Below are 23,823 nucleotides of genomic sequence, written 5' to 3' on the forward strand. Positions count from 1 at the left end.
TGAAACTTTTCTCAGACTAGTTGAAAACAATGTCTCAACTGTATTGTTGAAAAATGCATTTTTGCTACATCATGTAAAATATTAGAAGAAGAATATCAGAAGAACTGATGTAGTAAATTGGACTTTTTGTGTCCAGGAGTAGTTGTTTAGATACTGATTATTCTAAAGATATAATTCATAGTCTAAACAAGCTCTTTATCCCCCTTTATTAATTTGGGGCAGGGGTGATTGGGGGGAGAATAAAAACAGGTGCTGAAAGATGATGAGTGGTTTAATAAAGAGAGAATTATTTATTTTTATTTTTTTTTTAGCCAATGTGTGATAACCATGATGATGGTGAAACTGCTGCAATCATTTTATGTAACGTCTGTGGGAATTTGTGTACAGATTGTGACAGATTCCTTCATCTCCATCGGCGAACAAAAAGTCATCAGAGACAGGTAGAGTATACATGACATCATGTTGTATGCACTTCATACATTCTGTGCATTTCCCCAATTAATGTATAAGCAAAAGGCAGTAGCAAGTATCACATCTGAAAATGGTGTTTTATTTTGGAGATGGGATATATAAGTTTCCATTTAATTCTTTTTAGCTATTTTCAGTTAATTTCTCTTTTCCTTTATCTTCTGAAGATTAGAAAATCATGTAGTAGTCCCTGATTCTAACTCTCATGCTACATCAGCTTTTTTCTCTCTTGTTCGAACATTTTTTAGGAGAATCTAGAAACTGCATAGACTTTCTTAAGTATACATTGGTTCTTTATTCCTGTTAAATTATATCTTCTTTACTACTTCTATCATATGAGTCAATGCTGTCAAGCCCTTCATTTTTAATGTATATACATTTTTTTAATATCCAGGAAGACCACTTGACAACAAATATTCCTACTGGTTCCCTTATGTCACTTTTCTTGTACTTTTCAATATTCTTCCAGCTCTCGCTGTCTTTTCACATGTAAATATGTTGTCAGATCTGTAAGCTTGAAAATTTCCTGATTTCTTTTTGTTTTAAGGATTGAAACATCTTTCCTCTTTGACTTAGATGAGTTTTTACAAACTGCTGTGTACTCTGCTAATTAGTGTTCTTTTGTGTTATTCTTTTATCCTTTTCATCTCTAAACTTGAAAGTACATTCTCCTTGGAGTATTTCTTTTTCTTACTGAAATTGATGTTGAAGATGTCTTTACCTCTGAACCTACTGAACATTTCCTCTTTCTTGACACTATTTCTGTTCTGTGGGGGGGTTTTTTGTGGTCCTTTATTTTCCCCTTTTCCTCTGACTACTTATATTTGTGCAAAGGCTAAAATAGTAAACCTTGTCAATAAAGTTAATTCAATGGAAATCATTCCTCTTCTCCATCTCCTAGAGTGCATCTACATTAGTTTTTTAGTTACGATCAGGAATGGGCTTTTAAAGCAGATATGATCATCTCTCCTTAACGTGACTTGATTTGTGTTATAGAGCAGCCTTGGAGTGCGTGAACTGGGTTCCTTTTAGGTGAAACTAAAATCAAAAAAAAAGATAGATGCAGGGACACACTGCTAATTGCTAGTGGTCGTTCAGTGCAAGGGATCAGCTAGTCTAGAGCACGTGTGATGTAAACTTCAGATCACTGGCACAGAGTTTCACTCTACAGATCTCCTCCTTGGTGCCTCAGCATTTGCAGCGTAGGCTCAGCCTGGAAGTTCCATGTGGATCTATTATCTTCTATTTCTTAGCCAGAATCTTTGCAATCACCTTTGAATTTTTCCTGTTTTGTCACCCTAGGTAGATGAGTTTACATGTCTACTCATTTGTCATGGCCTCAGCATGGTCTGGTCTCATTTATTTTCCTGAATTCTCCTGTATAGCCTGTTCAGATTACAGTTGATAAAAAGTAAGCTCTTATCTCATAGAAATCCTCACATCTCTCCTTTAATCTGTCCAAAATCTTCCTATTTACTTCTAAAAGCACGTTTAGACGTCTACTCTTTATTCACCACCTTTACCTTCACATCTCTCATGTTAAGCCTCTCAAGTTACATTTTAAATTCTGTAATGTTCCCCGTCTCCTCTTTTCTGTTAGCTTCCTGTTCTTTGTCCAACTTCTGTCGTATATATCTCTGCAATGTATTTTCTCTCCCTCCAAGAAAGGACAGCCTGTAAGTTACTATGACCTGCTTATGTGAATCCTTTGTGAAGCAGTTAGGGATTTTTCCCAGATTATAATAAGAATTAAAGTTTAAATTGAGTGTATACATCCATACCCAGGAAAATTCTAACTTTTATTGCTTTGCAGGTAAAATGAATGAAAACAGAACTGCCTTCAAAACTTAGAAAAGGAGAGACTGTATGAGGTGCACTAGGGATCTCATGCACTTTTTTAATTTTGCAAAGGTTTTGTGTTGTTCTCATTGTAGCCAAAAATATCCACTGTGTATTTCTGTGAAAGTCAAAAATACTAATATTACACACTTTTATAGTTGTTATTGCATAGCACATATTATTAAGACCATAATTGTCAGTGTTGCTTTGATAAACTACTAGCATGGCTACGTGAAGATATTTCTAATGTTTCCTTGTGGCCCACTGGATGAGTTGAATAGTAGTCATGAAGTCCAAGCTCCATATTTTTAAAATTAGAAAAAACATCGTGCAGCTCTGCTCTTAGCATTGCTGCACTGTTGTTTACCAGACACGTTAGCTCGAGCATTAATTTTACATATTTTTACTTCTAAAAACACAAAGCCTTTTTCCATTCTGCAATATGTACAAATTGCAGAATGCATTAAAAAAAAAATAGTTTGCAGTAGACAAACTCTGCAGAATCTATAAAACATCTGATGAAAATCCAAAGAGACAGTGACAAAAATAACATAGAGATGGTCTTTGTTATCTGTTTGGTTAACCTGACAGGTATTCAAAGAAGAAGAAGAAGCTATCAAAGTTGATCTCCACGAGGGTTGTGGTAGGACCAAACTTTTCTGGCTGATGGCATTAGCGGATTCTAAAACGATGAAGGCTATGGTGGAGTTTAGAGAACAGACAGGTAAAACAAAACTATTATTTCTTGCTCTTTATCCTGATTATTTTTACCTTTTACCTGAGCAGTTGTCCAAAAAAAACAGTTGGGGTTTTCACCTGCTTCAGGGCAATGCTTTTAATTGTTTGTTAATAGAAAGAAAATAGTTTTTGTAAGAATTGCTGTTTTTCTGATTGTTTTCTGTGATTGTTTAGATGTCTGTTGTTAGAATATCAGTTCCCTATGTTTCATTGCAATGATTTTCGTGGTTTTTTTACTTTTGCGGACCTAGGCAAACCGACCACCAGCAGTTCTGAAGCATGTCGTTTCTGTGGTTGTAGGAGTGGAACGGAATTGTCAGCAGTGGGAAGCGTTTGTTCTGATACAGATTGCCAGGTGTGTATTAACAAATACCAGTCATCATGAATTACATAAATAGAAGGGACTGCAGGATCAAATTGATTCCTTATTTCGAGTAAACCTTGTTCATCCCTGTGGTCCATTTTAAATCAGACCTCTCATATGAAAATATTGACTATTATATTGTAATTCAAATTGAATATTATATTGTAATTCAAATACTTCCAAGATTGTAAATGTTTAGTTTAATTACAGGGACAAACACCAATAATCAAACAAAACACTAGGTAGTTTCATTATTATCTTCAAAAGTATCTCAAGTTTTCACAATAGCGTTCCAGGTGTAAAGTAAAATATACACTGTCAACGTAAAGTCTAGCTTGCTAAAACTAGCTTGCATAACAGCCTGTTTATATTATATGGGCATAAAACATTTAAGACTTGGCCAGGTTTTCAACTGTATCCATGTGTCCTGAGTGTTTTGTGCCCACCATTACAGGTACAGTTGGCAGAGGGCCAAATCCTAACCAGTTTCTTAGTCCACCCTGTTTATTTCTGTTTATGTGTGGCAAATTTGTCGTCTCTTTTCTTTTTTTCCTCTCTCTCTCAGCCTATTGAATATATTATATTATTGTCAATTAATTCAGTGCAATTCATTGTTAGCTTCTGGGCAACTTTTATAAAGTTTTCTACTTACTAGGGATAGGAATTAGACGTGGTTAAGATACCATTTCCATGTAAAAAGTGCTTTATAGTGGTCAATGATCAGCTCCTAATGCGTTCTTAAGAGTGGGTTACTTCATACCTTTCCTGAAGGACCTAAATCTGCAGGTATCTTAAAGGCTGTTAATACAGGACAAGCAGTGTTTATGCAGGAGGCAGTTAATACACAAAATACACAGGGAGGATTAAAGAGTATTTCTCTTTATACTAAAATTAAAAGTTAAAATTTAAAAATTACGGCTTCGTTATACCATTGCTATTCAGGAGTAGCATAAGTAAATGAAGGTATCGCTTCTACTTTTAAGTACCCAAGATGTACAGTTTTTCCCAAGTACCTGCTGTAGCAGTAAACAACGTGAATCACAAGTCTTTTGTCTTAGTTTATTGCACAAAACAGCAATCCTTCAAAGAGCAACACTATATCAAACCATTCAGTGGAGGGGGAAGAAAAAGATTAATTATTTACTTTTAATAGGAGTATGCTAAAATTGCCTGCAGCAAGACACACCCCTGTGGTCATCCATGTGGAGGCGTTAAGAACGAAGAGCACTGTTTGCCGTGCTTGCATGGCTGTGATAAGAACGCTGCAACTCTTAAACAAGATGCTGATGACATGTGCATGATCTGCTTTACTGAAGCACTTTCAGCAGCACCAGCTATTCAGGTTTATCTTTTGTTTTTTTTCCCCCCCCTTTTAAGGGGTTAATATTATGGTTGTAATGCTAAGTGTGGAAGAAGTTAAAATATAAAGTCCTTCAAATTATACCCTTAAAAATTTCAAAACAGGCACCAGAGCAATACGTTAGTTATTGAAAAATCTTTCTTTTTGTCTGGCATTACTGCTATTTCAAGAAAGAAGGTTGTATCCATTTAGTTTCCTGTGTCTCCTTTATTAAAATATATGGTATTTCATCAATGAGAAAAGCAACTGAGGTAATTAATGGATATACTTCATATACATTTCATATATCCAGTAGTGGTTTTGGACTGGAAAGGCTATTTTAACAACCATTTTATATTCTTTCTCTTTGTTAAGAAGAAAATAGGGGTCTTCTAGGACCCCTATCTAGGATATTAATTTTGGAATTAATACAAGTTTTCAGTTAAAAGTAAATAACTACTTCTGTTTTAGTGGTTAATGTAACTTCAGCGTTCACTTACATGTATTCTTTTCTAAAGCTGGACTGCAGCCACGTTTTCCATTTGCAATGCTGTCAACGAGTACTAGAAAACAGATGGCTTGGGCCAAGGATAACTTTTGGGTTTATGTCCTGTCCTATTTGCAAGGTAAATGAGCTATGTGTTTACTGCCTAGGTCAAACAAGTTACTTAATACTGTCTTGGCTTTTCCTTTTTTTAAAAAAAAACTGGTATATTGCCTGTTACAACATGAATTACTTACGTGTTACTTGTTTCCTTAATTTCTTATGTCACTGAAAAAAGAATATCATTGATGCATCTTTTTACCTTCCTCTACTGTTCTCTGAAGTAAGGGTCCTCTTAAAAAGAAAGCATAATGGAGACATTATCTTAATGCTGTTCTATTCTTAGCACCATCAGCTTGTAAATTCCCCCTATTTGGGGACAGTGGGGAGGGGAAGAAGTAATCTTAATGCACATTATCTGAAGCAGGAGACTTGGCTTCTCTATTATACTAACGGCTTTTAAAGCTGCTTTGCTTTTCACTAAGAGGACAAAGCTGAAGAATGTATGTACTTAGTTCAGCTTAAATTGCTAAAAATTCCTCTTGTACTCTACAAAATCATAACTGCTGTAAGCAAAAGCATATATTAGCTTCTGGGAAGGAGAGCATCTTAACACCCTAGGAATATGAAATCTGTGAATGGTCAGCCATTATGCATGCTGTGTTTCTTCTCTTGTGCTGTATTTTGGTAATATATGGCAATAGCTTGTGATCATTAAATGATAAAGACCTGGTGTAGAGGACTGTCAGTCATTATTCTTAATTGCTGAGCAGTAAGTCAAAAAGGACCAAAACTAGAGAAAATATACAATCAGAATATTCCTGTGCTGTGGTATTTCATGTACCCTTTACCATCCTCTGTGCTTGTTACAGTCCATTGTAAGTGGTGATGATTTCATATAACAAAATGCCATCTAAAAAGCATTCCTGGTTACTATCTTTGCAGCAAACAAAGTATATACTATATCAGCCATTTTTTGAAATGTCCTTTGCCTGAGCTCTTAGGTTTTTATGACATCCGTTACGCCATTTTATGTTTGACTGTAATACAAATTATCACAGCTGTTGTAATAAAGATGCAAGATATTTTAATCAGTTTTTTATTTCAGAACAAAATCAATCATACAGTATTAAAGGATTTGCTTGATCCAATCAAAGAACTCTATGAAGATGTAAGGAGAAAAGCACTAATGAGATTGGAGTATGAAGGGCTGCACAAGAGTGAGGCCATCACAACCCCAGGTGTTAGATTTTACAATGACCCGGCTGGCTACGCTATGAACAGATACGCTTACTATGTTTGCTACAAGTGCAAAAAGGTATGACGATGAGTACTTTCTCAAATTAAATGTATGTTCTAGTTTCAACAGTAATTTCTTAAAGAGTGGAACATATATTTAATATACCATGTATGGAGTAGGAAAGCAGGAAAATAAATTGTTGGTAAATCATAATTTAAAAGAAGTGTTGAGCAAATTAGATGTACATAGTGTCTTACTTTGTAAAGCTCAAAAGTATCTACAGAGCAGTTCAGAAACCAAAAGCATATTGAGGTGATGGCCTTCTTAGAAGAATGTGCAGATGATACTGTGTCAGAACACCAACCGTCCCTTTGCCTCCCTTCCAACTCATACTTTACATGGCCATTAAAATAGAATAAACATAAGCTTTACTCTTTGATATGGAGAGTTCCTCACTAAGATTCCACCTAAATACTACTTTTACCCAAGCTGGAGTTCATTGCAACTGCAGTAAACTGATTTTGGGGCAGAAGTGTTAGAAGAGTGAAAAAGGAGAGTAGAAAGAGGAAATGTGTGGTCTAGCCTGGTGGACTCTGGGACATACGTGTACAGTTTTCTTCAGGTAGAGAATATGAAATTTATCCAGAAGACAAAAATCGTATACAAAGACCCCTGGTTTCCCCACCAGCAGAGAAGAGACATTCTTGATCTGTGGTTAGAGACTATGGTTAGAGAAATTTTGGATAATCAATGAATCCCCTCCCATTGCTTCTTTCATCTGAAGCTGATTTTAGTGCCCATCTTGATCAGCCCTTCTTCCTTGTTCCCTTAGGAATGAATGGAATAAGGCAGTCTCATGATAAAATTTTCAAGGGAAACCCCAATATTTTGTTTAATGGAAGTGCACAATTTGGAAATAAGAGGAGAAAGGATTAACTTACATATGCTAGAGAAGAGCAGTAATGAATCCCTCTAGCTTGTTACTACAGAGTTACTCAGTTGGCTTCTGTTCCTGCCTCCCACAGTTAATCACTTTTCACTCCACATCCTTTAGCAACCTGCCTACTGGCTTTTTTACCTCCCTTACAAAAATTATTTCCTTTTTCATCTTACTGTCTCTCGGTTTTAGTCCTGTCCCTGTTTTTCATTACGCTTTCCTTCCAGTATTTTAATACTCAGTATTTCAGTGTTTTTCTTAATGCCCTATTTTTCCTTCCTATCTCATTATTGTCTTTTGTACTGTGTCCATATGTCTGAACAACAACATTCAACTATGGAATTTCTAACTTACTTCCTTCCTCCGGCATCAGTTCACCCCAAACTACTACCTAATTCCCTGGCATACATTCCATAGGACTCTTCCTTTTCTTTTTTAGTCTGTAGATGCTGGGGGATGGTGGGCTTCTTAAATTATTCCTTCATCATAGTTGCCTTGAGACCACTTCCTTATCCTTTTACAATCGCTGCAAAAAGGTGAGAACTGCTGAGAGCAAGAATTTTGTGCATTATCTAGTTAGTGAATAATATGGTCACAAAGGAAGCAAGGAAGTTACTCATTGCCTCATCTCACTACTCCATGTGAAAACACTTTAGTATAAGAGGAAATTCATCAGAGTTGGCAGTCTTGGTGCATTTTTGTGCCCAGTGTATCCTGGTAGAGTAAGATCAGAAAGTAGAATGAATTTGTAGAAAATAGAAGAATTCTAATTATAAGGGATCCCACGTGAGCCTAAGAACTGACACTCCTTTTGGCTAGTAAAAAGCCCTCCTGGTAGAATCTTTTCTCTGCTGTCTGCAGCCTCAGTCCTGTCTTCCTTACACACTGTGTTCGTAGAGCATCCAAATACTGTTTCACAAGCCTTACAGTCACTTGCATAGGCCAGAGAACGTTGCACAATTTTTGGTCTTGTTTATCCTGAGATGGAGAGACATTGTCTTAGTACCTCAAAGACATGTATGTAGAGTCAGAGTTGAGAGTTATCAGAGTAGTGGAGACAACAGTAATGACCCTTATTCATCATTTTCCCCTTACACATTGAATTTGTTAAAATAATAGTTGTCTCTGGTTTAATGTCCAATCATTTCTCTATGAAATTTAGGCATATTTTGGTGGTGAAGCTCGTTGTGATGCTGAGGCTGGACAAGGAGATGACTATGATCCAAGAGAGCTTATTTGTGGTGCATGCTCTGATGTTTCAAGGGCTCAGGTAAGTAAAGAGCTTGTATTCGTGGGTTTTATTTCATTCTGAAGCTCCGAGTACTTGAGCTGTACAATAACTCACAGTAATTTGTAATTATATGTGTTGTGTAATATTAATATATACTACAGAATGTAGAAATGTGTTGTTCAGATTGTTACAGCATGGCTATTTCGTTTATTGGTGCTTGTTTTCTTTTGTTTAGATGTGTCCCAAACACGGTACAGATTTCTTAGAATACAAATGCCGCTACTGCTGTTCAGTTGCTGTTTTTTTCTGTTTTGGGACAACGCATTTTTGCAATGCTTGCCATGATGATTTCCAAAGAATGACAAGCATCCCTAAAGAAGAACTCCCACACTGTCCTGCAGGTAGTATTTTTATAAAGCATTTCTAAATTCTGAGATTAGTAATTAGTTCTAATTGATATTCTTATCTTTTCTTGCTGATGATTTTTAGGAAAACCACAGGGTCAGTCATACAAATTTTAAATTCAGTACCTTGAATAATATTAGAATGGGTTTGTTGTATGCCTGTGTTTGATTTTTTTGTTTTTCTGGCAATAATACAGGCAATGTCATCACCCTGATCCTTTAAACTCTGGATACTTTGATACAGAAAGGCATTCCAATTTACCTACACCAATTCAGACTCCAGATGAGATTCCTGATATAGCCTTAGAATTATTTTTTTACTGCAGAGTGTAACTCTTGTCCATATTTACAGATTTTGCTTTTAGATTGTGCTAATTTCTTCCCCAGTATTAATGAGATGAAACTTACTTTGTGATTCTCCATATAAGCTTTTTGCCTTTTTTTACCTTGAATTAGATTTATTTAAAATTGCACAGCAGTTTGACTATTTTTTTTTCCTTTTGAATACCAGTTCAACGTTTGATGTAACTGTTTTAAGGAGCTTACAGTTTTTGCTCATGTTTTGTCAGATCTAGTTGGATGGCATTTTCTCTCTTGGCCTATTCAGCTTCTAAACTTCTCGCTTGAATTTGACTGTGTGAAAGCACCTTTGTATCTGCTGTTTCTTAAGCCTTTATTTTTGATGCCTTCTCAGTTCATATTACAGACTGTATTACCTTCACTTAACTTGTGTTTTGAGGAAGTGTAATCTATGTTTATTTACACTGAAGTCTCCAACCATTAATTGTTTCGTTTCTTTTCCCCTCACCCTTAAATTCACTGTAGGTCCCAAAGGTAAACAACTTGAAGGAACAGAATGTCCACTTCACGTTGTCCATCCACCCACTGGTGAAGAGTTTGCTCTGGGTTGTGGGGTTTGCAGAAATGCTCACACTTTTTAGACTAGCATTTTTTTTTTAACCAGAGCAAAACAGGTGCCCTCATCCCTCAAGTGTCCTGAAAGTAAAGTCCAGCTGGGATGAGGACGGGACCATTTCATAACCCAGGTAAAAGGAACAATTTACAGTGCAAGAAGGATGCCAAATACCATGTACATAATTCTTGCTGTGAGATATTGACATTTTTTTGAACCGAGACATCAAAACTTGTGAGGTGTTTGCATGTGGCCATTACAGTCATCGGCTAGGAAACATTGGACATTTACAAATAAATAATTGCTATTAAAGGATCTGTGTGTCTGTGGACTATGAATGATGCTGGCTTTCAGGAGAAAGAAAAAAAATATTGATTATTGTATACTGACTTTTTGTAATCTTGTACAATTGTAACGCATCACAAGTGGGGATGGGAAAGAGGAATATTCTGGTTTATTTCCTAGACTGTTACAAAAAAAAAATTTGTGTTAGGAAGGCATAAATGTAACAAGTATCACGCTGTATATAAAGGTATCAATGTTTGTCCTGTATAAGAATTATTAAATTACAACAGCAGTTTCATTTAAACTTCTGGGTTATGTTTGAGCCTGAAATTTTAATGAAGTGCAATACTGAGTGTGCCTCATATCTTGCAGCTGTAAACATAATGGAATGTACATGTCAATAAAGCCACTGTACATTTTTATACAGTGAAAGTCTAATGAATGTGTAAGCCTCCGTTTTCAGAAACGTTTTTTAAAATGGGAGGGAGGAGGGGGGTGGTTCTTATAATTGTTTCAGCAGGTTCTTTTAAAAAGTAGGAAAGCTTATTGAGTAAACTGGTAGTTATAGAAGTACTTAAGACAAAGAGCGCTGCTCAAATCTTTACAAGAAAAGCTGGATAAATGTACTAGCATTCATATGAAGTAGTGTATTTCCGTTGCAATTTCCAGTAGTGCTTTAAAACACAAAAAAATACTCCATTTTAAATTACTTCTATCGATTATTAAGACTCTTCAGTAAAGTATCACCCCCTCTTTTAGGACAAAGAGCCTTTTGCCATGAATCCCAACACGTTCATTAGTCCCAAGTCCTCTGCTCCTCTGAGGTGAAAAGCAAACTATTAACTTCAAGTGAAGACATGAACAGCTGCTCTCACAGTTAAGATATTGGTAGATGGCATCCTAATGGGACAAAGTACCTTGATCGGACTGGAACCATGGCATCCACCTCACCTAACCTCAGGCATCTGTAATGTAGCTGTCTGCCTGTGCTTTAGAACAGCTGGGGAAAAACACACCCCTCTGAAGTATGATTTATCTTATTCACAGTAGCAATGTAGGGGGGTGGGAGAGGTTGCAGGCACAGAGACAAAGGTTGTCAAACGTAGGGCTTGCGCTAGACTTGCAAAGAAATACTCCACATCATTTTTTCTGGAACAACTAACAGTTATCCAAACAACTGAACTTGTGACAGTGAGGAATTTTAACTAGTCGCTATCTGTTTAGTAACAGATACATCAGGAGATAGGCTGCTTGGTAAGTTCTTGGAATATATTTGAAATAAATATGGTATATGAAGCAGAAAAAGCAACTAAAAGGCAGCTTTACTAGATTTGATTATGATTGAAAGGCAGTTTAGGTGAAAACAATCATGAAGTGACAACAGTCACGATTCTGAAAAGAAAGGAGAGAGAAAACAAGAAAGAAATTACATTCAGTAATGACAGAAGTCTTAGGTAAGATCCTGTAGGAATCAAGTATATTAAAAAAAAATATTTAGGGGAGTTGATGTTTTCTTTAGAACAGCCAACTATACTAAGATCACAGCCAGCAGCTATCCTAGTGCAAACAAAGGATTGTACTTTGTACTTTTACTAAGCAGTCAGCTTGGCCAAGTCAGGAATTATATATTTTAAAAAAAAGAAAAAAGAAAACCAAATTACTACAGATGGATAGCAGGGGGGAGAGGTACAAGATAAAACTTAATTTGCAAGGACATAACAAGTAGGCAAGAGAGAGACAGGTCCTCTACCTGCAGTGATGGAAGTCCTTCATTCCACAAAAAAATCACCAACAGTTTAAAATCATATTAAGCCTTCTATTGGAATGTTAGGAGGAAGCTAATATGGTGTTTTTATTCAGCGTCTTGAAGAGTCAAGATTCTTCCTATATCGTACTTCACTTACAGAGAGTATGATTCACCTGTCCAAGTTATGTCCATACTGTAGATGTTTACCTTGGACATAGTCATCTTCAGTGGGGAGGGGCAAGCACTGCTGGGACGTGGTTCATTTCATCTCAAAATAAACCACAAGCCACCTGAATAGCTCCGATGTAGATGACTACAACGTGCATTTTTCAAGTTAAGTCATCACAACCTACTCCGCAGTCTGAAGCAGAAGCAACGTTTTGGACCCAAGACACCACAACCTTCAGCACCACAGCAGATTTTTTTCTGAGAGGATGGCAAGATATAAAGAGTGAAAGGTCAAAGTCTGAAGTGTTTCTCCACGTTTGTGGCTCCATGTTCCCTGGTTAATGGGGGTTTTTCATAAACAGATCCTCGGTCTTCCTTCTGGCATAGGACTCTGCAGATTCTGGCGGGTGAAGGGTAGACATTGCAGCCTGAGGTTTGATAGTTTGTGTTTTAATGTTGCCAGATACTTCCTGGAGACCTACTATGGACCTTAAAAAGACTAAGTGACTTTATTTGAAAATACAAGTTCCTTACTCAATACTTGACAATCCTGTATCTACAATCTGTGAACTTGTATTGGACACACCCTGAATCGCTTCAGAATGGTAAATGTAGAGTGAAAGATGCAGAACAATGTTCTAAGGACTCTTCTACTTATCACAAAAGAAATGTGCTGTAGGGTTATCAGAATTAATACATCCATGAGTTGGGAGGTACTACGGTACATTTGAATTATACAGCGGTATTAAACGAGCAGTTAGAGTACAACAGGGTGTACACAGGACAGAAGGTAGAAGAAAGCAGAGCCCAGTGTATTTATTAAGGATCTCCCTATCATACTAGTCAGACACATCTCCTTCAAACCCAGCCCCCTCCTCACTCTCTGCTTCTCATCTATCCTCAAAGCCTCAAGTCGCTGTCACCCTGCTCTTCACCACGACTCTCAGGTGCTGATTTCTGTCCTAATCCACCACAGACAAGCCCTTTCTCTCCTTCCATTGCTTTCTGGCTGCCGTTTCTCTGCTTTAGGAGCCTCTTCCCGCGCACCGGGAGCAGAGCTGCTGTGTGGAGGGGCAGCAGGAGGAGCAGAGCCCAAGTCAGGCTGGGCACTAAGGCTCTTCCCGGCTGACTGCATCCAGCCAAGGAGACACACAGCACAACCTGGAGCCGCCCAATCTGGCGTACAGTGTATGCTGAACCATTTTAAAGCTAATGGAAGATGTTACAAAAAGGGAGAACTTTTTTTTCCTGTGTTAAGTACCCAAAGAGGAACCTTATTTTAAAGTGTTCACAATGCAGCTGTCAACTAATACATAAAAGGCATTTATACCAGGGATTTCAGCACTTCCATGTTCCCAGGTCATGGATTAGATGTCTGTAACAGAAACTTAATTCAGAGGGCATTTTGTTAGAAAACTCATCTTTCTAACTGTAAACTGACTTGATGAGGGATCATGAAAGAAAATACAAAAGGAAAACTTTTGCCCAAAAAGGATATTGAAGAAAGACTCACTACAATGGAAGATTAATGCACATAATTTGAAGTGGTTTATATCGATATAGGTCCCTGTGGGTCTTAAATTCTGGAAAACTGAGTTAGCAGATGAACCTGAGGTGTCTGACCCACTATCCTTTTTAGAAGATTTCTGAGGGTAGCACCATATTTACAAACTAATTCCATTTTTAAATTTTCCAGCCTTCTCTTATTTTTGATTAATATGAGTATTAATGTAGGAAATTGAAATTACAGTGGGGAAAGGACATGACACTGCTTCATTCAGTTTGTTAAGGAGACTGAGCCAGGGATAGGCAGTGTTAGGGAAATGTTTCTCTCACACACAACTGACCATCCCCAGTTACTACTCCAGGGAGACGGCACGGCTAAGCGTGAGCATCAGGCTCTCCCATGCGTCACGGCTGCGCCTCGGACACTCTGGCCCTACGCTGTCAGACATTCACGTCACCACATCTCCCCCCGCACCAGTCTCTACTGCTCGTTATGGCCAGATGCCAGCACAGGCCACTAATCAGATCAGTCCATGATAAGATTCCTGCATGCCCTTCCAGCAGTCTCGTGTGCTTTTCTGTCAGCTGTTGATCCACAGCCTGCACAATGGAAATACTCAGTTCTTGTTTGCACCGTCCTGTTTGCCATGGCTCACCACACTCTGCTAATTCATACCAAACTCGGCTCCTGGCCAAGGCGAAGATGCAGTACTTCCACTTGGATCATATACATCATTAGTTTACAAATAGCTTAAACATTCATGGGTGTATCCACCCACTGAACTCAAAATGAACAGTAAAAGTTAATAAGGCACAGGCAATTAACCAGTCGCCATCAGAGCCTGATCATCTTGGTCCTTACAAAACGGTTTTTATTAATCACATCATACAGAGTTAGTTCATTGTTTCACCTGAACAGAGGCTAGCTAGGGAGCTCCAGGACCACCCAGTCATTTGGGATAGAACTCAAACCTTGTAGGTTTTTGCCACAGCCCCCTCCTTAATCCGTGCCAGATATTGCGGGTGACTGAGAGTGCAGCAGTTGCACCGCAGATGCCCGTGTTCCTCAGCCCAAGGCATACTGGAAGGGCTGCACTGTCACACCCCCTGCTCTCACTGCTGGGGTCCAGCAGTGATGAGCTTGGGCTACCAAGCGTTCCAGGTGGCAGGCTCTTCACCAGGTGTGTCTACATAGATGCAACCAAATACAGAACAAGCAGCTGATTACAATCAACAGCACAGCAAGCAGGTGCAACAGGGCATCACAAGTCATTGATAATCACCCAAAGATGTCCCCCGCCAGCTAGCCACTGAGTTTTCTCAGGTAATGGCCACTGAGGGTCAATCGGGGGTTGGGCCCTTTAGCCAAACTGCTCCCTTTCTGCATGAATCCCCCATGCAGCCTCCTGCTTGTAGCTCAGCTTCTAGTGCTGTAACTATTTACATGAGTGAGCACCACTCCTTGCTATGGGAGGAGCTGCCTCCTTGGGGATGGACAAGGTGAATTCAGTATCCTTAGCCCATGTTAGCTCTCAGCTAGTATTTCCAACTCCCCTTCTGTTCATTCAGCAATATTCCCTTCCTGATGCAGCATGATGTGGCTTTGTGTACATCTTCCCCTGCAGAGTTCATCCTTTCTGCTCGGTCAGCTGCCCTGGAAAGGGTTCCCACTGCACCCAGCCACACTCCGAGGTCTCTCCTGTGCCGTCCACTCCATCTGAGCAGCCATAAAAAGGAAGGATGGCATTAAACACACTGGCACACACGGGAAATGCATACTCCACCGTGGCCACGTGTGCAGCACTGTCATGTCACTTAGAGCTGTACCACTCTGCTCAGAAAGTTGAGATTCAGGCTGTTTGGTACGATGGGCAGGGTATGGTCCACTAGCAGTAATTTGCCATCCTAATGCAGATTCCTAACAAGACTTAGAAACTTGACTGGTGAACCTGAACAACCCTTTCAAAGCATTTGCCTGGAGGCAGGTCATATCAGTGGGACAATCTCAAAATGGCTGCCTCAGGGGACTCCATTTCTACCCGAGCCAAATGTGATCTCTGGTCAATATCAGCCCTTATTGGCTGATGGCCCTGATTACTCTAAAACCCTGACAAAAAGGGCATGAAAGAAGAAATCCATGGCCAGAAGGGCAGGGAGGGAGATGGATGGATCTCAGCGAAGGCCTCTGCTGGAGAGGAGGCGTGGCCAGGGAGCCTTCCCTCGGCTGGGCTTGGGTGAGATCAGCCTGGGAGACTGTGTTGACAGTGTCTAGTTCATGAGCGTTGTGGGTCTGTTCCCTCAGGGTGGCCAGTAAGGTGGCCTTGCCCAACAGCGGCAGCGAGTGGCACCCTGGGTGGCACTGGGCAAAGCCTTGCCGGCAGCTGGAGGGAGGTGACCCTTCCCTCTGCTCAGCGCTGGTGAGGCCATGCCTGCAGTGCTGTTCCCAGGCCTGGCCTCCCCGGGACGAGAGAGACACGGGCACCCTGGGGAGAGCCCCTCAGTGCCCCGCCCCCCCCAGCACCCCCCAGCACGACCGTTGAGGTCACAATGTCCCTCTGTGTTGACCTGGCGCTGCCCTGGCAACGACCCCAGTGCCTGCAGGGACGGTGCTGTGCCAGTCGTAGTGGGGTCTCGCCCAGCAGCACCTGCAGAGCATCAGGACCCCCGCGGAAGCCTCTCTCGGGCCGTCGGAGCACGGCCCTGAGCCCCACCAGAGTGTGCGAAGCGAGGCCTCTCGTGTCCTCGAAGGGATGGGCCAGGTGAACTGCTGCCGTGGCTCCAGGTGAGCTCCCCCCGCGGCTCGGGGACACGCCGGCACAGCCGGGCCCCTCAGCAGCCGCCTTGCTCACGCCCGACACCATCTTCTCTGCAGGGTCGACCCTGACCCCGAGCAGCACTGCAGGCCTGTCCCGGGGTCACCCGAGCCGCTGCTTCGCCAGCGTGTGAGGGTGACCCAGGGCCGCAAGACGAGGAAGAGGGACCTTCTCCTCTCCAGGGACACCCTGGTCATCACCAAGTCCAGGTAAGACTCGTAGAGCCCTGCTGCCTTTCCTCCCAAGCCCCGGCCCTGGCACCAGGGCAGGGGCACCCAAGCAGCAGCCCCAGGCCCCCGGCACCCTGGTGCTGGAGGCACCCATGGCCGTGCCTGTGGCAGGTGGGCGGTAGAGGGGAGCCACTGGGCTCGGCCAGCTTCAGGTCACTCCCTGCCGCTCCTCTCTGCAGACGTGGCAGCGCCCCGCGCCCTCAGCTCTGCCTGGCCCTGGGCCAGCTGCAGGTGCTGAGCGGCAGGATAGGGGCGGCCGGTGATGGCCCCGAGGAGGAGGAAGACAAGACCACCAACTCCCTTGTCCTCGTCTGGCCCTGCGGCTCGTGCGTCCTGACCTTCCAGTGAGTGTCGGTGCCACATGCCACAGCAGGACTGGGCAGCGCCTCTGTCCTGCCCCACAGGGCTTTGTCCTGCCTCTGTGGCCGTCCCCACGGGGCAGGGCTGTGCCGGCGCCCGCCTCTGCCCGCAGGCTGGGGAGCAGCGGGCACTCAGGCTGCTTCTCCTCTCTTTCTGCAGCTCCCGGGCGGAGAAGGAGCTCTGGGTCAGCGCACTCCAAGGGTAAGCCCGGCCTGGCGGTTCAGCCTGGGAGGCCCGTGCTCACCTCACGGGGGATGCTCCAGGCTGGGGAGAGGTGCCCCCACGGCTGCAGGCAGCTCTTGAGCAGGCAGAGCTGGCAGAGCTGCTTTGCCTGGCTCTGTCCAGCCAACACCTGCCCAGCCCCAGCCCCACCTGGGGCTGCCACTGCTCTGCGCTCCACTGCCAGGTGGTACCCGGCTGCTTCGAGGCAGCTCAGAAGTGCTCCCTGGGCTGGCAGGAGAGGGAAAAGGCAGCCTGGGTCTCACACAGCTCTTTCTCTGCCCCTTCCCCATACACAGGCCACCAGAAGGAGTGGAGGGAGCCCGGGTCACCCAGCTGCCCTCCATCAAGGCCCTGATGAAGGAGCTCTGCCGCCGCAAGGCAGTGAGTGTCCCTCCTGTCTGTGCTCTGCCCCCAGATGCTGCTCCAGCCCAGCATCGGGTGCATCCCTTCTCACCTTCTGCTCTCTTCCCCTTGCCCAGGTGACGACACTACGCGCCAGCAGCCTGGAGAGGCTGGTCGAGGGCCAGGCAAAGGTCAGGATCGTTCAGGGGTCAATCTTGGCCATCCCACCTCTCTCTCACACGTGGCCAGGGGCCGCTGCAGCTCACCAGGGGCCCTTGCTGCTGCGAGGCTGCTCGGTGAGCACGGTGCCTTTCTTGCAGGCGGGTGCAGAGCAGCGGCCACCACCCGTCCCTGCTGGCAGCAAAGGTGGACACGGCCCCTCGGCTGGTGAGTTTGGAGAAGAGCGGGGCAGGACGGCCTTTCTCTCCTCCTCTGGCAGGCGGGCACTCGTGTTGCAGTGGGGCTGCTGCCCCTCCCCTCAGGGCACCTCCGTCACCATCGCTCCATGCAGGAGACAGCTGAGCCCCCAGGACCCCTTGTTCCCAAACAATGCCTCTCCCTTGCGCTCGGCAGTGGGGGGACAGCGCTGAGAGGGTCCGGGAGCACTCGCCCGGTGGCTCTCATGCAGCGCTTTTTGCTCTCTTTCCCTTGACAGCAGGTGGGACCCGCGGCAGGAGGAGGGGGCTGCCCTGGCCCTTCGCACGGCGAGGGACCTCGGCCGCTGCAGAGGCGCCCGGGCCATCAGGCTCTGCCGGCAGCGGGGCTCTCTTTGGCCGGCCCCTGGCAGCTCTCTGCAGCCAGGACGGCACGCTGCCCCGGCCCATCCAGGTAAGCGAGCCTGGCCACGGGCCCCCACCCCGCTGGCTCCGCTGGAGAGGTGGCGTCCCAAGCAGAGGGACCCCGGCTGGGACTCCAGGACAAAGCTGGCTCCTCCCCACGTCCCCAACCTCCAGCCACCGCTCCATCATCCAGACTCACTCCTGGCCCTGAGGAAGGTTCACCTGCCCCAGGGCCTCTCTCCAGCCAAGCAACTCTCCTCCTCTGTGCCCCGCAGGACCTGCTGGCTCTCCTGCACCAGCACGGGCCATCCACGGAGGGGATCTTCCGGCTGGCAGCCAGCGAGCACGCCTTGCGGGAGCTCCACGAGGCCCTCGACAGTGGAGCAGAGGTCCACCTCGAAAGCCAGCCTGCGCGCGTGCTGGCCGTCATCTTGAAGGTGAACCCTGCTGACCTGGAGCCCGGCAGCTCCCGGCTCCATCGGTGCTGGTGGGCACCTGCGAGAGCACGAGCCAAAACGCGGCCGCCTGCTCGTCAGCCAGAGCGCCAGGGATGCTGCCTGTGCTCCTGGCGGTGGTGGTCAAGTCCTCACCCGCATCCCTTGGCATTGCAGGACTTCCTCCGCAAGATCCCCTCCAAGCTCCTCGAGGCAGAGCTCTACGAGGAGTGGATGAGTGCCCTGCAGAAGACCAGCAGGCAGGAGAAGCTGGCAGGACTGAAAGAGTAAGTATGGCGAGCAGCCTGCCTGCTCCGCGGGGACTGGCAGAGGCTGGCAGTTGTCTGCAGAGTGACGGCCTCCTTGGAAACGCCCTTTTTTTCTGCCAGCCACCTCTTGCTGTTGTGGGGTCGGGTTTTGGGGGCAAGTGGCACAGCAGAGCACGTCTCTCCTTGGAGCGCTGCCCGCAGGCATTGCAGGTTGCTCCACGAAGGGACTCTTGCTAGAAGGGGAGGCAGGGAGGAGGGAGGCGGCCGTCTCTCAGCGAAGGCAGTCCCTCTGCTGGAGAGCAGGCGTGGCCAGGGAGCCTTCCCTCGGGCGAGCTTGGGGGAGATCAGCCCGGGAGGCCTGTGCTGACAACACTTACGGTATTAACGGTATTAACGTTGTGGTCCTGTTCCCTCAGGGTCGCCAGCAAGTTGCCCAAGGCCAACCTGGTCCTGCTCAGACAGTTGCTGGCCCTGCTGCAAAACATCAGCAGCAGCGCGGCCACCAGCAGGATGACTGCCAGCAACCTGGCCATCTGCGTGGGGCCAAACCTCCTGAGCCCAGCTGAGGAGGACACCCTTCCCCTGGACATCCTGGTGCAGGCCACGGGGAAGGTACGCTCTGTTCACCAGCCGGCTACAGCCCTCTGGGCCCGCCCCAGCTTTGCTGTTCAGAGGTACCTGGCTGCCTCCTCTCTTCAGCAAACGCTTGTGGGGGAGCTGCTGGCAAGAGCAGCCCCACAGCTGCGCAGAAGCCAGGCTCAGCAGTGGGAAAGGCTGTCGCACCTAGGTGGAAACCAATGGTTTGCTGTGTGCAGGTGACGCAGCTGGTGGAGTTCCTCATTGAACACCAAGAGGAACTCTTTGGGAAGGAGGTGGCTGGGCTTGCCGGCACATCAGACGAGTCGCCGCTGGCACCGGGGCTGGCAGCAGCAGCAGCAGAGGTATGTCAGGGCCACAAACAGCGTGACGACCAAAGCCTCCCCCCTCAGAAGGGGGAGTGCTGCCGCCGCGGGGACAAGCAAGATCATCCACCAACCTGCAGCTCTGCAAGAGCGCAGAGTAAGGCTGAGGCAGGTTGGCCCTTGCACTTTGGCGGTGATGCCGCCAGAACTGGCTCAGCTGGGCTGTGCAAACCCATCCGAGGGATCTGCCTTTCAGAGCTGAGGTAGCAACTGGGCAGGTAGGTCCTTGCCACCTCTGACCTTCCACCTTTCCATTGCAGGTGCCACCAGTCGCCCCAGAAAGCCAACACCTCAAGAGCTCGTCTGGGGAGAGGAGGTAACATGAGCTAGCTTTGGTGAAGAGCAGAATTGTTTCATGTTTATCATGGCTTTACCTGTCTAACCATACTATTGCATGGAAAGGTTGCCAGGCTCTTCACAAGAGAGCAGGAAGAGAAGAGCGAGCTCTGAAGAGGGGAGCGATGGGCAGCCAGGCAGGAAGAGGAGGAAGCCGGAGCCAGAGCTCTCAGGGATGGGCAACTGAGGGAATCTGAGCAGGTAAGATGAACAAGAAGCCCACGTGTGTAGCAGACCCTCTTGTCCATCTTCCAAAGGCTCTGAACACTGCTCTGAGTATAGGAGGTCTTTCCGAGGTGCACAGAGATGGCCCCAGACAGGAAGCACGCACCTGCCCTTGGGAGAACGTGTAGGTCTGGAGAAACATACAGCTCCAGCGTATGTTGGTAGTGCTCCTTTTGGACTTGATGAAGCTTGTTTGTGCAAGGCTGAGCAGACACCTCGGCAAGGTCACAAGACTCACCATTTTGAGCTCTTTGACCCGCTACCTACAGAAAGAGGCAAAGTCCCTCTTTTCTGTTCATGCCAGCTGGCAATCCTAGCACTGGCTGGTGCTGCCTGAATCCCAAAGACGCAGTAAGGAGTTGTTCCAAAGAGCTGTAGACACTGAGATATTGGCACTGCTGAAAAACTCACGTTTCACCTGAGGAAACTGGGGGAAGAAAAAAAGAACTCAAACCTTAAAAAAATCAAAAAAGAGCATGGTTTGCCTGCCAACCTGCCATTTTAGTATGGGACAGTGAGGGCTGCTGCTGCTGCTGCTGCTGCTCGGGTTTTGGAAAGGACCCCATCCCAGCTCCCCGGGGGCTCCCTGCCGAGCCCTACTGCCTGGCAAGGGGGCACTGCACATCTCTGTCAACCTGCCGTGCCCTGAGGGCATCGCAGGCGTTGAGAAGGGGCCAAAGCAACAGCGGAGTCGCTGCCAGTAAGGGTTCTCTCTCCGGTGCCAGGAACGACCCCTTTTTCATTGGACTCCCCAAAGAACGGGCAACAAAGTCACGCCTGTTCCTGCCCTCATGGTTTCACCAGTGCTTTCTGACTCTGCCCTTGTAGGGGACCATCTATTTTTGCTGCTTGGGTTCCCCAACGAGCTCTGATGCCTGGGCTTCCAGGGACACGACATGGCCCCAGCACCACCTCGGCGGAGGCGAGGAGAGAGGCGCCGTGCCCTTCTGCGCTGGCCAGCAGATTGCAGTCGCGCACCGCTGAGCCGCAGCGGCCCCGCACCGCCCTCAGAGCCATCCCAGCCCTCGCAGGAGGCCTTGCTGGCCCACTGCCCAGCTCCATCAGCCAGTGCCCACCAGCCGGCACATCTCCCCAGGAGGGGAGCTGGCATGGGAACTTCAGATTACGGGGAGCATCTTACGCATGGCAGCGCATGTCGTCTGGGAGGGACAGGAGGGACGTGCTGGCCAGGCTGCTCCAGACTAGAAAACCCTCCAGGTTTTACTTACAACTGCTCACTCTCGGCAGAGAGATGCTGAACCAACGTGGATGTTGTCAGAGTCCACGGATTAGAGGAGATGACACAAAGACACTGGTGAATGCAGATGAAGAATGGTAGCTTGTCACACAACTTCCTTGTGACATTTGTGAGTGTGTGTCAAGAAGGTGGGTCGTGCCAGCAGAGCTGCACTGCTTTATGTGTACAGGAGCAAAGCACTGCACCTTTCAAAAATGCAACTAAACTCTAGAAAAGTATTGGCCTGCCGTTGGCATGCAGCTGCATACCGCATAAACCTGTGAAGGTCAGGAAGGAAAGAGAAAATAATTTCTAAAAGAACATGCAGACGGGCAGCGGACAGGAGCATGGAATTACTCCACCGCATTTTTATTTACAGCTGCCCATGCTTGGCAGACAGATGCCGAACCAACTTGCTGAGTCCAAGCAGGGAGCACCCGCTGCAGCTCTTTGGTCGGTGCAAGTACTTGTATGCAGCACACAGCGGAATGTCCTTTCTTATCCTTCCGGCTCAAACATGACTAGCTGGCAGTTTCCAAGAGCTTGAGAACTCAGATCAGCTACAGAAAACATCCCTTTCTTGCACCTGCTCCTGCAGATCCGCTCTCTCTGGACTGAGGCAAACACACCCCTTTCCGTCTGTCCGTCCGTCAGAACCGGAGTTTTGAAACCAGCTTTTCCCAAAGCTCCAAGTACTTAAACAGCCTCTACTGTTTTGACACTTCAGCCCTCTACGATGTCTAACGGCGTCGAGCGCCTTTCAGAAGGGAAAACACAAGTGCCAGCCACAACCGGGGCAAGAAATGGCACGGCTGCTCTGCAGGTCTAGCAATGATTGTGCAGGGGTCAGCAGAGCACGCAAATTCAGGTGCAACTCTCCCGGATGGCGTCTGAAGTGGTCCAGAGGCAATGCCATCTTCTCTTCACCGCCAAACCCTCGCTTGTTACCCGCAGCAATTGCGGCCCTAAGGAATGCAAGTCCTAACTGCTCGGAGCTCTGCACTATGGCAAAACCGAGGGGATTTAGAAAGAAAATCCCTACATCATTTTTGGGAAAAGAAAAATCCCTAGGTACTCAAAAGGGAGAAACGTCAGCTGTCGAGACCTTAGTGTGGTCTTTCTTACCATTTCCCTGCCGTTCATTTACCTGCCTCTGTGGCTAACTGAGAACTGCCGATCAGCGTTTGGTGCGCAGTTACCAAGCGGAGTCGACGGTGCTATTGTACACGCAGCTGTCTGTTTGCTGGTGCTTGATACAGACTCAGAGCCTCTGCTAACACATTGCAATAGAACGTCGTGCCCCATTCGCTTTTCCGTAGCATGGATGTCCCAAGGCATAGCGCAACCAAAGCACTTAATAAATAGAGGATTATTTAAATGCCGTTCAGAGATGATTGCAGGTATCCCAGCCATTTGCAAACAAAGCTGCCTCAAATCTGAGTGCTGAGTGTTTGTAATCGGACTGAACAACCGACATGGGCCTATTGCCATTGCCTTTGCTGGAATACATTGTACGGACTGTCTGCAGCCCTTAACATTTCTTCATATGTCCTTCTTTCTAAAATGTCTTACTGTTTCTTTGCAGAAATAAAGTGTCAAATGTATATGGCAGTCTCAGCGTCAGTCTCGGTATTTGGATGAGCCCCCTTGCCTTCCCTCGCCTCTCCTTGCCTTGCCTCCCCATCCCTTCCCTCCCTGATGGGAATTGGGATCATAACCCACTAGTCTGAAATTAGCAATCCAAGCAGAAATGTACTGGTTATAGGTAGCAATAGGTAAGTAATTAAATTTTAAGTTTTGGGGATCTCAACAACTTCAAAAAATTGTCCTGTACAGGACTGGAAAATGAGCTGTATATGATGCCCCCCATGTGTAGCGAACACACTGTAAG

General features: G+C 45.7%; 2 protein-coding genes across 23 annotated transcripts in view; both read left to right on the plus strand.

Annotated features, from left to right (window-relative positions):
* MYCBP2 (MYC binding protein 2) overlaps positions 1-10,740 on the plus strand; it is a 204,765-nt gene extending 194,025 nt beyond the window's left edge. For all 20 annotated transcript variants that reach the window (XM_074859470.1, XM_074859454.1, XM_074859457.1 and 17 more), the window contains 9 exons: positions 312-440; positions 2,899-3,031; positions 3,297-3,400; positions 4,563-4,751; positions 5,267-5,374; positions 6,401-6,610; positions 8,632-8,739; positions 8,936-9,101; positions 9,930-10,740. In XM_074859470.1, the coding sequence (XP_074715571.1) occupies positions 312-440; positions 2,899-3,031; positions 3,297-3,400; positions 4,563-4,751; positions 5,267-5,374; positions 6,401-6,610; positions 8,632-8,739; positions 8,936-9,101; positions 9,930-10,045 (1,263 nt within the window). In that variant the 3' untranslated portion in view covers positions 10,046-10,740. The remainder of the gene's footprint in view (positions 1-311; positions 441-2,898; positions 3,032-3,296; positions 3,401-4,562; positions 4,752-5,266; positions 5,375-6,400; positions 6,611-8,631; positions 8,740-8,935; positions 9,102-9,929) is intronic.
* A 5,718-nt stretch (positions 10,741-16,458) lies between these two features.
* Positions 16,459-23,823, plus strand: part of LOC141939545 (T-cell activation Rho GTPase-activating protein-like) — a 107,455-nt gene continuing 100,090 nt past the window's right edge. The window contains exons 1-15 of one of the 3 annotated variants that reach the window (XR_012627624.1): positions 16,459-16,505; positions 16,596-16,745; positions 16,946-17,110; positions 17,286-17,327; positions 17,645-17,729; positions 17,828-17,881; positions 18,011-18,077; positions 18,346-18,518; positions 18,745-18,906; positions 19,081-19,190; positions 19,589-19,784; positions 19,988-20,113; positions 20,395-20,450; positions 20,537-20,671; positions 21,524-22,389. Coding sequence is in view for 2 of the 3 variants with exons in the window: in XM_074859486.1 (XP_074715587.1) it covers positions 16,474-16,505; positions 16,596-16,745; positions 16,946-17,110; positions 17,286-17,327; positions 17,645-17,729; positions 17,828-17,881; positions 18,011-18,077; positions 18,346-18,518; positions 18,745-18,906; positions 19,081-19,190; positions 19,589-19,784; positions 19,988-20,113; positions 20,395-20,450; positions 20,537-20,657 (1,539 nt within the window). In the remaining variant the exon portion in view is untranslated. Of the gene's footprint in view, positions 16,506-16,595; positions 16,746-16,945; positions 17,111-17,285; positions 17,328-17,644; positions 17,730-17,827; positions 17,882-18,010; positions 18,078-18,345; positions 18,519-18,744; positions 18,907-19,080; positions 19,191-19,588; positions 19,785-19,987; positions 20,114-20,394; positions 20,451-20,536; positions 20,672-21,523; positions 23,594-23,823 lie in introns of those variants that run through there. The other 2 variants (XM_074859486.1, XM_074859487.1) reach the window with 2 other exon arrangements.

The sequence above is a fragment of the Strix uralensis genome, chromosome 2 (genome assembly GCF_047716275.1).
Source record: "Strix uralensis isolate ZFMK-TIS-50842 chromosome 2, bStrUra1, whole genome shotgun sequence".
Lineage (NCBI taxonomy): Eukaryota > Metazoa > Chordata > Aves > Strigiformes > Strigidae > Strix > Strix uralensis.